The sequence below is a fragment of the Lutra lutra genome, chromosome 3 (assembly GCF_902655055.1).
Source record: "Lutra lutra chromosome 3, mLutLut1.2, whole genome shotgun sequence".
NCBI lineage: Eukaryota > Metazoa > Chordata > Mammalia > Carnivora > Mustelidae > Lutra > Lutra lutra.
This window is the reverse complement of record NC_062280.1, coordinates 140522951-140539495: the sequence shown is the minus strand read 5'-3', so window position 1 is coordinate 140539495 and position 16545 is coordinate 140522951. Positions and strand designations below refer to the sequence as shown.

The window sequence follows — 16545 nt, the reverse complement described above, 5'->3', positions numbered from 1 at the left end:
GAGCTTGGCTTCTTTTCTCCTGGTGATGGAGAAGGTCTTTCACAGGAGGGAAACCAGCCCAATCTGAACTAAAATCTTCTATTCTGAATTCTGTATATCTGAGAGTTGGGCAGGTAGGTCCTATGGGACTATCAGCTGTGCCTAGGGAAATGAAGTCCTATAGTACAAGCATGTCTGCTGAGAATCATCCCTGTTTGTGACTAAGTTAGGTGATTCTAAAGAAGTCCACTGAACACCCTATTTCTCGGCTGTCCACCGCTCCTCTCCTGCAACACACACACCCTTATTCCTGTTTATACATTCTAAAGCTGTCCCCAGTAATGTTCTCTGGCTCTCCCAAATACGTACACACTTCTTCCAAAGTTATATACAGTCATATTATCCAGGGACAATCTGATGAAGCCATTTATTTTCTAAGTTCATTACCAAGTGTCTAGGTTATGTCTACTCCTCCTGTTTTGGTCTTTATCCGTTTCAGGTGTACAGTCACTGGACTCAGTGATAAAATTGACTTCTCCCACTTATCTGATATCTAATGGAAGTACTAAAATAGTAAGCTGCAATAAAAATTGAGTTGATCAAAGAAGAAAAGAGGAAGAAATTTCCAAGCCAGCACCATAAATTAATTGCCAGTCCAGAACATAAATCATACCCTATCAGAAAGGGATTGTAAATGGAATTACAGGATTAGTGACTCTCCTTCCATTATCCACTCATTTAATGGTGAAGTGTGTTTCTTGGCTGTCCTATCTGGCTACTCCAGATTCTGTGCTCTGACTGGATTGCCCTTGTCTGGTGGGCTTTAGGACAATATCTGGGAAGAGGAATATTTGGAAGATATCTCTGATAACTCTGCAGAGGCTGTGGCCTTAGCAATCCCTTCCCGGGTGGAGGTGGACCTGGAGAGACCTGAGATTCACTGTGTGGGTTTGAGTTAGTCATAGTTCATGTGTTCCCAGCCTATCATTTTCCTGCAGCTTCATTCTGTAGAACTTTTCTTGGCTACCAGTTTCATTTTTTGAGAATTGTTAGATCAGTCTCTGTGTATCCTTAGGTCTGCTAGACACAGTAGAAGCACCACGGGGAGCCCTGCTGTTCTTCATTATTCTTGGTGTCAGCTGCTGATAGAGACCAATGGACTCTTCCCTAAAATGCCCTAGCCCCCATAATACACCTGTCTTACTTCACTGTCTAAATCTGTATAGTCCCCGAATTCTGAAGTTGAGGAGTATCAGTTATCCAAGTGTATGTGGTCCAGGAGTTTCAGATAACGCATAGCAAGCATTCAGGTAAGTGGGGGATGTCTGTCTGTGTAAAAGGCTCTAATGTGATTCCCCCAACTGCAGCGAGTTCTGTGCATCCTCCAGTCTGGAAGAATGAACAAGGTAGAAGAGCTAAGATCTCTTAGGGAGCGATGATGAGAAGATGTTTTACCAAGGAAAAGCCATTAGGGGGAGCCTGTGTGCCCCACTTTGGGTTTCTGTCCATCAGCAGGAGAAAAAGTACTCTAGGTCAGAAGGCAGCAGTGTTGCTACTACACCTTTACTTCCAGGTGCCAAAACCCTAGAAGCCTGTGGACTTGGGAGTGCAACTCAGATGGGCAGCATCCCCAGAGCAAACACAGGGGGCCATGTGCACGTATCCGCAGCCTCCCAGCTCAGCCAGATACTGGTCTGAAAGCCCTGCTTTGCACAAGGAAAGGATAACACTGTGCAAAATTGTCTAGCTCTTATACAACAAGAAGCATTGCATGCCTATCAAATGTTATCATATTATTTTATTGGGGATTTTTATTCCATCCTTCTAATTGTCTGATGCTTTTTTTTTTTTTAAGCCTGTGCTTTACAAATTTTCATGTCCAGTTTGTGTGTCCTTTAAAATAAGAATATAGTATTTTTTCAAAATAGATTTTGGGACTGAAGTGAATAAAATATTGGGATTTTTTTCTGATTTTCATCTAGGATGGAGTATTATGTTGTCAAATATTAATATATATGCTAAAGCATTGGAAACTATAAAGTTTGGTATTGGAGGAGGAAGTGATCAATGGAACAAATAGAAATATAGGAACAAACCTAAACATACATAATAATTAAATATATGAAAAGGAGATTAAAATCTGTGGCTAACCACTATGAAAATAAGTTAGATCCTCATCACATACTTTATAATAAAATAACTTACACATTAACATTTAATATAAGAATAATATTTTAGAAGGAAATAGAGGGTTTTTTCTAAGTTACATCTCCTTCACCCAAGAGTAGAAACCATAAAATAAAAGATTGATATATTTAATCAAATAACACATTTAAAATTCTGCATGTCATAGAACATTATAACAAAATTAAAAGACCACTATATAACTAACAAATGGTCATCCTGAATACATAACAAGCTTGAAAAATAGTGAATAACCTAGTATAAAATGGGCTGAGGACATCAATGCCAGAAAAGAAATGCAAATACCACCTTACGGTATGTTAAATTCATAATTATAGATTATGTTCTACTTCTCTCTGCACTTTGTTGTCCTGTCTTTTGATGTAGTCATCTACTCTTCTGTCCTAGTTGTATCTTTAATAATACGGTTCTAAATCGAGTAGGCATATACCCTTGTATTTTTTTTCAAAGTTTTCTTCACAGTCCATGCCCTTTTATTCTTCCAAATAATCTTTTCTTTTTTTTCAATTTCTTTAACCTTCTTGGGATTTAAATTGAAATGACATTAAACCTAAAACTTGTTTGGGGAAGAACTGACAGCATTATAATGTGTAGTCTTCCTACTCAGGAACATAGTATTTCTCTTCATGTGTTGAGACTGAGCTTAAAACAACTCTTTTCTTTCCCCCACAATTTGATTTATTTAGACCAAGAAAAGCATACACATTGATTGTCTCTTTGTCTGACAGCTTTGTAATATCCATTTTTACTCCACGCTGTGATTTTGTTTTTCCTTTTTTACTGAAGTTTAGTTGTTTAAAACAACTCTTTCATCATGTTACTCCCCTGCTCCAAAATCCTTCCTGGCAGTCTTTCACCATCTGTTTCTCAAATTCTTTACCAGCTTCCTCTGCACAGACTCTCCTCCTCAGCCTGACTGGTTTTCTGCCTTCAGGTCAAACCTCTTGGCCAGTTCCCACATCACTACTTATGTCTCAGTTCCTCCTAAACCCTCTCCGCTTTCTCTGTCTCCAGTTAAAGCAGCTCAAGGCCCATGTCCTTGACAGCACTCTCTCCCACGGGAGAAATTCCTCCCCTGGATCCATAGCTTATATGGCATTTTCCACCCAGCAGTTATTTTACTTTGTGGCATTTGTTCTGTTATTTTATTTTGTTAGCCCCTTGCAGGCAACAATTCTGTCTCCTATTTCTTTAGATCCTCTGCTGTGCTCTTCCCTACAGTAGCCAGTCCCTACACATGGCTGTGGAGCTCTTAAAAATGTGGTTTATTCAGTTAAGACACAACTATAAGTACAAAGTACACTGGGTTTCAAAGACTCCATACTGAAGAATGAATTTTTATATTGATTAAAGGTTAAAAGGATCATATTTTGGAGATATTTGGTTGAATAAAACATGTTATTAACATTAATTTCTCCCCCCACCCCAACAAGGCCCCTAGAAATTTTTCAGCTGTGGCTCACATTTGTGGCTCACATTACAATTTCTGTTGGATAGCACTGGTCTAGAGTGCCCAGAGAAATGACTCTTCTACAAGAGGTGCTCCCAAATTGGTGGGGATTCAGAATGAATGAAAAGAAGCAGCTAGCTAGTTTCATTTCATTTGAGGGTTTTTCTCTCAGTCTCTCCCGTTTTTTATGGTTGGTGGGGAGCAGAGGAACTACAAATTTGTATTCCTACTAGTTAGGACACAAATCCAGGAAACAGAAATTAATTAAATAAGAGACTCATCTGAATGTGAGATAAATGCTGCTCCAAAGTGCAGTCTTGTGATTTCGTGCAATGCACGATCTAATTTCAGAGAGACACCAGAGATCTTATACTTTGGGTAACAAAAAGAACTTCTAGGAACCCTGTAAGTGATTAGCCTCATCTAAATTTAAAACTCTCACCAATAAATGGTAAAATAAATCTTTGTTTCAAAACTAAAAGTTTGATTAAAAGCAGAATTGTGTTCTACAGAAAACCAAATCAATAAGAGGATAAGCATTGGGAAGGGCAAACAAGTTGTTAAATGGATGCTTATAGCCAAATTAATAGCAAACTAATAGGTTAGAGAAGGTTACCCCACACTGATATCCCCAGTGGGATTGTGGAAACAAGTGACTTCTTTTTCATCTCTTTCCTTTTCTTCCTAGCTCCCCTTCTCTTAGGTTCCTCTCTTTTCTTCTATTCATTTCTTCAAAAAAAAATTTATTTTCTGCCTTTATGTATTTTTCTCTCATTATCATGCTAGATTACAGTGCATTTAAATTAAAGTACCTTGCTCATTTACTTCTTAAATTCACTCAAAATTTATTTTTGAATATAGTATGATACAGGGATCTGAAACTTTTTTTATAGGCACTTAACCAGAGCACTATTTCTTAAGCACATCATTGTTTTATTATTGATTTGTATTGACAATATCAATAATTATTAAAAGCTTATTATTGCCAAGGCAGTGTTTTGAGAGCTTTGTATTTAAATTCTTGGTTGTGTTTCTTTCTTTTTTTAAGTTTATTTATTTAATCTCTACACCCAACATGGGGTTCAAACTCAGAACCCCAGATCAAGAGTCACATGCTCTTCTGACTGAGCCAGCCAGGCACCCCCTGGTTGTGTTTCTTGAATAAAATTATCTTCATGTTTAGACACTTTAAATGAATTCATTATTGTTCTTCCTTGTATTAAACCATTTAAGAAGTACACAATAAGTTGCTTTTCCAATGGGTACATTTTTTTTTCCTCTTTGGGAGTCGAGAATCTCTCATAAAAACAAGTGCCCTAGGGCACCCGGGTGGCTCAGTGGGTTAATGCCTCTGCCTTCGGCTCAGGTCATGATCCCCGGGTCCTGGGATCGAGCCCCGCGTCAGGCTCTCTGCTAGTCTGCTTCCCTTCCTCTCTCTGCCTGCCTCTCTGCCTACTTGTGATCTCTGTCTGTCAAATAAATAAATAAATCTTAAAAAAATAAAATAAAAAAATTAAAAAATAAAATGCCCTGCCTTCTACTTCAGGACTGGTGGAGGAGTTACGGAGACCAAGAAATTCCACTTTTCCATTTCTCATCAGGGATGTTACTTATAGGTGTCTTTCAGGTTGCAGAAAAGATGGAAAAAAGGACATGTGCACTTTGCCCCAAAGACATCGAGTACAGTGTCCTATACTTTGCACAATCAGAGAATATAGCTGCTCACGAAAATTGTTTGGTAAGTTACTTGAAAACACATGAGTCGTTTTAGGGAAGGACATACTAAAATTGATAAATGTACTTTGGAGACAGAATGACAAGTTGGCCATGAATTGGGCTTTTAAGTGGGGATTTGGAGAGCATCTTTTTCCAACTTTTTATACTGTTTCAGATCTTATCATCTTATGATTACATTTTAGCTTTATTTATAACAGGTCAAACACAATTATGAAGAAGTTTCTTCAAAAATATTTTAATGAGATATTTCAAATATAATCAATACCCATAGACATTGATAGACATTGCACCCAGATTTGTCAAATCATACTGTATTTGCTTTACCTTGATTTTTTTTTTTAAAGGAAATAAAAGACAGTTAAGGGATCTCCAGTTCTGTTCCCCTCCCACCATCCCTTGAGATATAATTGCCATCACAGATTTGGTGACTCTTATTATTTTGTATTTTTTATTTTATGTTCCCACAGTGTATATTTAAGTGCTTATAACAAGAAATATTGTTTTACATGTTCTTTGACTTTGTAGAATTTCATCCAAATTCTGTGGCTACTGAGATTTATCCATGTGATAAATTTGACTTTTAAGTGTTTAATTTTAAATGTTACAGAATTCCATTTTGTCACTGTCAATACTAAACTATTCTCATGTGAATGAACATTTAGGTTTTTCCACTTTTTTTCATATAATTAACCAGCTGTCATGAACATCTTTGCCTAGGTTCCTAATTTCTGGGAGAGTTTCTCTGGTATAGGGCACATAGCTAAAACCAGGGAGTGTTTTGCACCTCACTGTATGCGCCACATTGCTCTCCAAAAGGATTGCACCAAGTTTGACTTCCACATTATTTCAGAATTCCTTCATCTTCTTCCTTGCCATTCATGATATTATGAAATTTTAATTTTTTCCTCTCCGATGGATATGAAACAGTCTCTTGTTTGCATTCCTAGATTATTAGTGTGATTGTGCCTCATTTGGCTGTGCTTATACTTCTGTGACTTGTGTTCATAGACTGCATTTTGTCTTTAAGATACTGACTTTGCTTACATGTATTTATATATGTATATAAATAGATTCTGATGCTTTATTATATACGTTGGCTTTTAATTTGTGGCTTTCCTGTCAGAGGCTTATAATGTAATTAAATTCATCATTTTCCTATATAATTTATAAGATTTTTTCCCCTAAGAAATTCTTTCATTTACTAAGGTTCTACCTTTTTTCCCCCAAATTTTAAAATTTGGCTTTTCTCATTTAGATTCTTAATCCAACTGGAATTTATTTGGACTACTCTGTAGAGTAGGCATCTCCCTTTTTGTTTTTCATATGATTAACCACTTTTCCCCACATTATTTATTGACTAATCTGCTCTTTTCTCGTTGATTTGTAGTGGATAATAATGATAGTTATCATTATTACTCAGTATTCACCAGGCATAAGGTAATGTTCTGGGAGCTTAAAATGTATACTATTAATCCTTACAACAACCCTAAAAGGTAGGTATTATTATTATGCCCAAACTAAAGATGAAAGAACTGAGGCACAGAGAAGTTAAGTCACTTGCCCAAGGTCACACAGCTGTAAGTACCTGAGCCAGGATTCCTACCCAGGCTGCCTACTTCTAGAACCCTCACTCTTAATCCAGTGTGCTAACAATATAATATTTGTGCACAGATCTGTTTCTGGGTCTATTCAGTTCCAGCAGTCACTTTGTCTCTCCCTAAGCTGGTACAACATTGTCTTAATTACTATGATTTTATAATAAGCCATGGCTATTTTTCAGTGTTACAAGGTTTCACACAAATTTTAACTGGGATTCCATTGAATTTATAGATGAATTTGAGAAAAAAATGATATGAGTATTTCCATCCATTAATAGGCTGTCTCCAGTGATTCATGTCTTCTTTTATGAATTTCAGAAATGTTCAATAATTTTTTTCTGTAGAGGTCTAGAACTTTGGGTTAAGCTTTTCCCTGGGTTTGTTGTTGTTGTTATTGTTTCATTACCTTTTTCTACTACTCTTTAAAAAAAATTGAAGTATAAAAAATTGAAATATGGTTGACACCCAATGTTACATGTTTCAGGCATAAACATATTGAGTAATTCTATTGCTCTACGCATCATGCCGTGCTTACCACAAGCACAGCCATCTGTCTCCATACAGCGATGATACACACTCCCTTTGCTGTGCCTGTCATCTCTGTGACTTACTCATTCCCTCACTGGAAGCCTATACCTCCCACACCCCTTCACCCTTTTTGCCCATGCCTTCCCACCTTCCTCTCTGGCAACAACCAGTTTATTTTCTGTTTATGGGTCTGTTTCTGTTTTTTTGTTCATTTATTTTTAGTTTCCACATATAAGTGAAATCATATGGTATATGTCATTCTCTGACATTTCACTTAGCATGTTACCTTCCAGGTCCGTCCATGTTATTGCAAATGGCAAGATATTATTCCTTTTTTATGATTGAGTAATATTCCTGTGTGTGTGTGTGTGTGTGTGTGTGTGTGTGTGTGTGTGTGCGTGTGCGCGCGCGTGCGTGTGCGCCCGCGCGCACATACACCACACCTTCTTTATCCATTCTTCTACCAATGGATGCTTAGGTTGCTTTCATATCTTGGCTCTTATAAATAATACTACAGTAAATATAGGGATGAGTCTATCTTTTTGAGTCAGTGTTTTCATTTTCTTTGGGTAAATACCCAGTAGTGGAATTACTGGATTGCGTGGTATTCTATTTTTAGTTGTTTGAGGACCCTTCATACTGTTTATCATAGTGGCTCTGTAATTTACTTGCCCACCAGCAGTGCATAAGAGTTCCTTTTTTTCCACATCCTCACTGACGCTTGTTATTTCTTGTCTTTTGGACACTAGCCATTCTCACAGGTGTGAGGTGATATCTCATTGTGGTTTTGATTTACTTTTCCCTAATGTTGAGTGATGTTGAGAATCTTTCATATGTCTGTTGGCCATCTGCACATCTTTGGAAAAATTTTTTGGGGTTTTCTGCCCATTTTTAATCAGATTATTTGGTTTTTTATTGTTGAGTCAAAGGAGTTCTTTATCTATTTGGGATATTAACTCCTTATCAGATACATCATTTGCAAATATCTTCTCCCATTTAGTAGGTTGCCTTTTCATTTTGTTGATGGTTTTCTTTGCCATGCAAAAGTTTTTATTTTGGTATGGTCTCAATAGTTTATTTTTGCTTGTATTTACCTCCCCTGAGGAGACAGATCTAGAAAAATGTTGTAATGGCTGTGTTTATTTTTTTAAATTTACTTATTTGACAGAGAGAGACACAGCAAGAGAGGGAACAGAAGAAGGGGGAGTGGGGAGAGGGAGAAGGGAAGCCCAATGCAGGGCTTGATCCCAGGACCCCAGGATCATGACCTGAGCCGAAGGCAGATGCTTAACAACTGAGCCACCCAGGCGCCACATGGCTATATTTAAGAGATTGCTCCCTGTGTTTTCTTCTGGAAGTTTTATGGCTTTAGGTCTCACACTTAGGTCTTTAATCCATTTTGAGTTCATTTTTGTATGTGGTGTAAGAAGGTGGTCCAGTTTCATCCTTTTTTTTTTTTTTTAAAGATTTCATTTATTAGAGAAATGGAGAGGGAGCACAAGCAGGCAGAGGGAGAGGGAGAGGGAGAAGCAGCCTTCCCGTTGAGCAGGGAGCCCGATGCAGGGCTTGATCGCAGGAGCCCGGAATCCTGACCCGAGCCAAAGGCAGCTGCTTAACCGACGGAGCCACCCAGGCGCCCCCCAGTTTCATCCTTTTTCATGTGTGTGTCCAGCTTTCCCAGCATCATTTATTGAAGAGACTGTCTTTCCCTGGTTGTGTATTCTTGTCTCCTTTGTTAACAATTAGTTGGCTATAAAATCATGCATTTATTTCTAGTGTTTCTATTCTGTTCCATTGATCTATATATCTGTCCTTATGCCATACCAGACTGTTTCAATTATTATAGCATTGTAGTGTAACTTTAAATCTGAGATTGTGCTATTTCCAGTTGTGTTCTTTCTCAAAGACTGCTTTGGCTATTTGGGGTCTTTGTGGTTCCATACAATTTCAGTATTTTTTGCTCTAGTTCTGTGAAGAATGCTATTGGTATTTTGGTAGAAATTGCATTGAATCTGTAGATTGCTTTGTGATTTCATTCTCTAATGTTGATCTTCAATTCAGAGATAGGTTGGATTCACGTAGCACATGGAAACTTGAGGCAACCTAAACATAAAAGTGGGTTTTTAATCAGACTGTAGGGGCATTTCATGGCTCCTGAAGGCCGGCATGCAGGCAGGTCTAAGAACAGTGACTAGGAAGCCATCAGGAACCCATTCTGTCCTCTCTTGACCTCATTTCAGTATTCCTCTTTGCAGACTGGCTTGCTCTCTACCATGTGGCTCAGAGTCTACTCCACTCTCTCAGTATAGGGAGTCCAGTTGACTCAGCTTCAGGTCAGGGCTCCAGCCACATTCACTTAACCACTAGGGGTCAGAGTTAAGCAGTATAAAACCTGCCTGGGGATTGGGGCCACTTCCAGAGAAAAGCAGGGTGGCTTGTGATCTGCTTACATATCCCGAAAGGTGGTCACTGTTATACCCCAATCCATCTTCCACTCCTGGTAAGTATTATTTTGTGATACCATTTTCTGACTTGCAGCTTTCAGTGGTACTTTGTGCATATTGTGAATTTTTGTTTTCTCAATTTGTAGCTGTACTCTTCAGCACTTGTGGAATGTGAGGATACTGATCCATGTAATAAAGACAGAAATTTTGATGTGGAATCAGTAAAGAAAGAAATCCATAGAGGAAGGAAGTTGGTAAGTATAAATGATTTTATTAGTCATATGAGATAAACAGATCTTGAAGGGGATGTTTCCAAAAGAAAGTCTACTTGATTGATAAACCGGGGATAGAGACGCATCTTGGAGAGCTGAAAGACATAGGACCTGTATTGGAAACTTAAATTCAACTGAACAATTAATATTTTAAAATGAGCTACAACATACTTCATCAGCAGACTAGATACGCATTAGAATGCTTTTGGGCTGTAAGTAGAAGGACCCTCAACTCAAACTGGCTTTAACAAAAAAGATGCTTATTTTCTTACTTAGCCAGAGGGAACACTGGCTTCAGAGTTGGTCGATTTAGTGGCTTAGTGGTGTCATCAAGAGCCCATCCTCCTTTCTGTCATCCTGTCCACAACATTTAGTTGGTCCTCTTGTGGTCATAGGGTGGTCACAGACAACTCCTGAAGTGTCTTTCTTATTCCTATCTGGTAAAAGAAAAAGTTCATCCCAGGCGCCTGGGTGGCTCAGTAGGTTAAGTGTCTGCCTTTCGGCTTAGGTCATGATCCCCAGGTCCTGGGATTGAGCTCTGAATTGGGCTCCCTGCTCAGCGGGGAGTCTGCTTCTCCCTCTGCCCCTCACCCCACTCTTGTACTCTCTTTCTCTCTCGCTCTCTCTCTCTCAAATAAATAAATAAATAAATAAATAAATAAATAAATAAAATCTTAAAAAAAAAAAGTAAAAGTTCATCCCCAAGCATTGAATAAGAGCCCTTCTGAAAATTAAATGAGGCCACATCTGCTCTAGTTGCTAGAAGTGGCCATAATTAATCAGGATCAACCCCCTTGGACCTGGGTCAGCTCCCCTTGGGAAGACAGAGTGTGGAGTAGTTACCCTGTTGGTTCTGTGACAGTAGACTTCCTCTAGGAAAAGCCCTTCATGGCTTAGCAAGTGGTACAGCAGGTGTGAGCACATAATGCCCACCACCACAGTACAGTTTATGATCTGGAACAAACATTTCCTTAGTCTTTACAAGGCATACACATGTATGAGGGCAGTTTCCGTACAACCTGATGTACTTTGAGAAGGGTCAGCACAGTTCACTCAAGCAATCAAGCACCTTAGTGCAGGTGGAGCCCAGGAAGCCTTCCTAGCTGGGAAGGAGTGAGGGTAATGAAGATGGGAAAGGAGGAATTCCAGGGAAAGGGAATAGGATGTGCAAAAGTTGGGAAGGCAAGAGAGACATGGCATGTGCCTAAAACTATAAGGATATGACTGTGGCACCCTCTTTACTGACTCCATGGGATTCCACGGGATAGACCAGAATGCATGAAACCATTCCCTTGTTGCTGGATAATGAGTTGACTCTGGTTTTTCACTATAATCAACTAATGCTGCAGTAAACATCTTTCTACACATATCCTGTGTACTAGTTTGAACAATGCTGTACACTGTATTCCTAGAAGTAAAATAGCTGAGTCAGAGAGAATTCCCTTTAATAATTTTGAAACATGCAGGGTACCTGGGTGGCTTAGTCGGTTATGCATCTGCCTTCAGCTCAGATTATTATCCCAGTGTCCTGGGATTGAGCCCTGCACAGGCTTCCTGCTCATCGGGGAGCCTGCTTCCCCCCTCTCCTGCTCCCCTTGCTTGTGCATGCTCTCACCCTCTCTCTCTCTGTCAAATAAATAAGTAAAATCTTTTAAAAACAATAATAATTTTGAAACATGCTAATAAACTGTCACCCAGAAAGGTTGTATCATTTTATACTTATGTGGATGAAAGAACACTTTCCTAGCCCTTAACAAAAATGAGTATCACGAATCTTGTTACTTCTTGCATCTGACAGGAAGTGTTACCTTGCATTTCCCTCATCACTAGAGAGAGGCTGAATGGTAGCCCTCCTTAGGCATCTGCCTCCTTCCCAACACCCCCAGACCCAGCAGTTCTTTCATGATCCCTCTACAGTCAGTGACCCCACCTCACAGCCACTGTCCTGCAAATAGCCTGGACTCCCTCTCCCCACCACCCCGACACACATTTCCTTACTCACCTAGCAAACCGCCCCCCGCCACCTGCCTGTTGCCTGCATATGCTGAGTAGTACTAGCACTTGAACAGTTGAACAACCGGACAAAAACCCACAAATGTGTTGATTAATCTCAGATTCATAGCCACAAACCTCAAAAGGAACCTTAACATGTCACCCTCACCCTCTACCTTTACTGTTTCATATCCTCTCATTTCTTTTAAAACCTCTCCCCACCCCAACTGCTCATCCCCAAATTGATGACTATGCCTTATTTTTTTTTTATAGACTTTATTTTTTTAGAGCAGTTTTAGGTTCACAGAACACTTGAGGGGAAAGTACAAAGACTTCCCATATACTTCCCACCCCCACACATACACAGCTTTCTTTTTATCAACATCCCCCACTAGAGTGGTGCATTGTTACAACTGACGAACCTACATGGACACAACATCAAAACACCCAAAGTCCATAGTTTACATTAGGGTTCACCTTGGTGGTATACATATCTTTGTCTGATTTTTATTGAGAAATGGGAGCCATTAGCCAGGAACTCCTACTATCCAAACCTCTGCCAATTCACCTTTGTCCCCAGACTCTGGGACCTCCTGCTTGTCAAAGTAACCCGCCACTTACACTTTGGAGTCATCACCTGCCCCTCCTTAAGGATTAGCCTCTTGCATTTCCCTTCATCCCATTCACATCAGTATCCCCCTTTGTACTAGATTATTTCCTTCAGCATATATCCATGATCAACTGATAATGTCATCTTAAATCCTCCTCTGTATACAAAAAAACCTGTTCAACTACAATGTCACTTCTGTCTTTAGCTGACCTTTTAGCGGGATTCATCACATAGTTGTCTCTGCCCCACATCTTGAAGCACTTTCTTCCTCTGACTTCCTGCACACACTCTGCTACTATGTCTCTCACCTTTCTGGCTACTTCGTCCCAGACACCTTGGCTGTTTTTCCTTCTCTTCTGAACCTCTAAAGTGTGCAGTCCCCATAACTCTCCTGGGCTCCTGCCTCCATCTGAATATCTTTCCTGTGTGACCTCTTCTAGTTCCCTTGGCTTCAAGTCCATACTTACGCTAGGGACCAACCTAGCTAACCAACCTAACGTATCTACACAAACATCTAATAGAAGCTCATATTAAACTGGCCAGTGAACACAGTCCCAGCCTCTGCACACACACACACACACTCCATCCAAACCTATTCACTCCTCACCTCAGTGAACTGTCCACCATTCATCCATCATCTTCTCATAAACATCCCAGCCCAGCATCCAGCCTGCAGACTCTCTATCCTCCCTTTCTCTCTGTCACTAACCCCCTGTAGTAAAGTCATGGGTCTCCCTCAAACACTTGCTAAACATCACTGATCTTTGTTCTGCATGCTCTCCTGCCCATCCCTACCCCAGCCTATGCTCTACACAGCCACAATAGTATCTTTAAAATACTGATCTCTTGGGACGCCCTGGGTGGCTCAGTTCATTGAGCATCTGATTCTTGATTTCAGTTCAGGTCATGATCTCAGGGTCATGAGACTGAGCACCATGCTAGACTCTGTGCTCTACATTCAACACTCAATGTGCTTGGGATTTTTTCCTTCTCCTTCCCCCTCTCCCCCTCCCTCAGCATGTTCTCTCTCTCTCAGTAAACAAGAAAGAAAAGAAAGAGAAAGAAAGGAAAGAAAGAAAGAAGGAAAGAAAGAGTCTTTTTATAAAAATAAAATTTAAAAAAACTGATCACTTTTTGTTCCCATTGTATGAAGACAAAAACCCCAATACCTTACCCTGGTTTGTAACCCCTTACATGACTCAGCCCTTACCCTTTGGATCTTACCTCTGACTCTTCCCTTGCCCTCCTCTTCACTCCAACATCAGCCCACCCTGTATGGGGTGGTAAATGTTGATGTCGGTAGTCTTATTCCTAAAAGTGCTAGAGCTGTTCTTATTTATTTATGTTAAAATTGAAATTTAAGTTCATTAAAAGATATCATTAAAGAGAGTAAAGAAACAAAACACAGATTGGGAAAAGATACTTAAAACACACGTATTGTTATGTTTTTAAGTTTGCTTTATGTGACCTTGGTTTTCTCTCTCCACTAGAATGTTAACTTCACAAGGACGGGTGCCTTGTCCCCTGCTGTTTCCCTCTACCCCAGAACAGTGCCTGCCACATCACAGTAACTTAGTAGTCTTTAAGTGAATGAAATTTTATTAACCATTTGTTTCTTCTGTAATTTGCCTTTTCTCATTTTTTTCTGAGTTTATCAGTCTTAACCCTTTATCAAACATGCAGCAAACATTTCTTTCTTTATTGATACAGTTGACATACAATATTAGTTTCAGGCATACAACACAGTGATCTGACAAGTATATACATTATGAAATGATCACCACAATAAGCCCAATTACCATCCATCACCATATTCCAGTATCATTGACTGTATTCTCTGTGCTCTGCATTATATCCCTGTGATTTGTATTTTTAGTAACTGAAAGTTTGTACCTCTTAACCCCTTCACCCCACCAGTTCTTTGTATTAATGAGTCTGTTTCTGTTTTCAAAAATTTTGGCTTTTTGGTAGCTGTCACCATAAAAATGGAAGTTTAAATTTTTTATGTAGTCATATCTATCAGTCTTTTTCTCTGTGGCTTCTGAGTTTCCTTCCTTGCATAGTCTTCCTGACCTTAACGCCATACATTTTTATTAACTTTAAAACTTGTCTCTCAGAGCCTTAATCCATGTGGAATTTATTTGGGAAAAAATTATAAGGTAGGGATGTGACTTTATTTTTTTCTATACATAAAGCCAGATGCCCCCCAAATTAAATCTTTCTTTGTGCTGTGAGTTGAAATTCCACCTTTAGCGTAATCTAATTTCTTACCCATATTTGAATTTTCTTTATGTGTATGGTTGCTTGTGCTGACCTTAGGATATTGTTTGAGCTATTTCCTGTTTTGCAAGGTGGTTTCATTATGCTTCCCCTTCATTCAGACAAAGCCTGAATCAAATCAAATCAACCTTGGGCATGGTTTGAGACACCCCCCGCCCTCGCCAAACCAGTTAGATTGCTGTGGCCACATACTGTCCTAGCCATGTCTACACCACCTTCAATATATAAAATGCCAGATCAACTAATATATAAAAGCAAGAGATCAAATAAATTGAACTTAGAAAAAATTTGCTACTCAGGGTTTGTTTTATTTTAATTTTAGGTTTTTGGCCCCACTACATAGACTCCAGAGAGGTTTCACTTATTTATCTCACATTGTCCTCAGTAGAAAGTATGAGACAGGCAGTGTTCTCCCCAGGGAAGGATCTGGGTCACAGCTCTCCGAGGCACCATCAGCTCACCATGGGCCCCAGTGTCCCTAACAGGACCCTTTGCCTAGTCAGGACAAATCTTTTTGTAGAAATCTCCTGTAAAAAGAGAAAGGTTTTATTTGTTTGTTTTAAAACAAAAGGGTTTTCTGCTTTTAATCAGATCATTACAGGTCAGTGCCAACCAAGTACTTTACTTAGCAGAGGTTTTACTGAAATCTCAAAATGAGCAGCTAGATGTTAATACCTAACATTTATGGCTGAGGACATTAGGGCTGCTGACTTAAAAATAACATTTAATGACATCTTTAAATGTTAACAGAAATTAAACAGGTGCTTACTCAGTAAAATTTATTCTTCTGTAGAAATGTGCATTTTGTAAAAAAGGAGGAGCCACCGTGGGATGTGATTTAAAAGCCTGTAACAAGAGTTACCACTTTTTCTGTGCCAAGAATGACGACGCAGTTCTACAAACTGATAAATCTCAAGGAATTTTTAAGTATGTATAATTAAACAGTTCTAAAGCTACACTTGGGGGAACGGAATAAGGAATGGTTAGATTAAGACAACGATTTTTTTTTTTTAAGACTTTACTTAGTTATTTGACAGAGCGCACAAGCAGGGGGAGCGGCAGGGAGAGGGAGAAGGAGACTCCCCACCCAGCAGGGAGCCTGCTGCGGGATTCAATCCTAGGACCCTGGGATCATGACCTGAGCCTAAGGCAGACACTTAACTAACTGAACCACCCAGGGGCCCCAAGACAAAGAGATACTTTTTAAGGTTTTTATTTGAGAGCAAGCAAGCTAAAGAGAGAAAGGGAGGGAGAAGCAGTCTCCCTGCTGAGCAGGTAGCCTTATGGGGACTCCATCCCACGACCCTGATATAATGACCTGAGCAGATGTTAAACCAGCTGAGCCACCCTGGCACCCCCACAACGAGATTTTTTTTTTTTTAAGATTTTATTTATTTGACAGACAGAGATCACAAGCAGGCAGAGAGGCAGGCAGAGAGAGAGAGAGAGG

The 16545-nt window shown here is 39.4% G+C and overlaps 1 protein-coding gene across 2 annotated transcripts in view; it reads left to right on the top strand.

The window, feature by feature from the left end:
• SETDB2 (SET domain bifurcated histone lysine methyltransferase 2) overlaps positions 1-16545 on the top strand; it is a 91877-nt gene that overhangs the window by 62219 nt on the left and 13113 nt on the right. For both annotated transcript variants that reach the window (XM_047723386.1, XM_047723385.1), the window contains 3 exons: positions 5251-5372; positions 10088-10195; positions 15889-16022. In XM_047723386.1, the coding sequence (XP_047579342.1) occupies positions 5251-5372; positions 10088-10195; positions 15889-16022 (364 nt within the window). The remainder of the gene's footprint in view (positions 1-5250; positions 5373-10087; positions 10196-15888; positions 16023-16545) is intronic.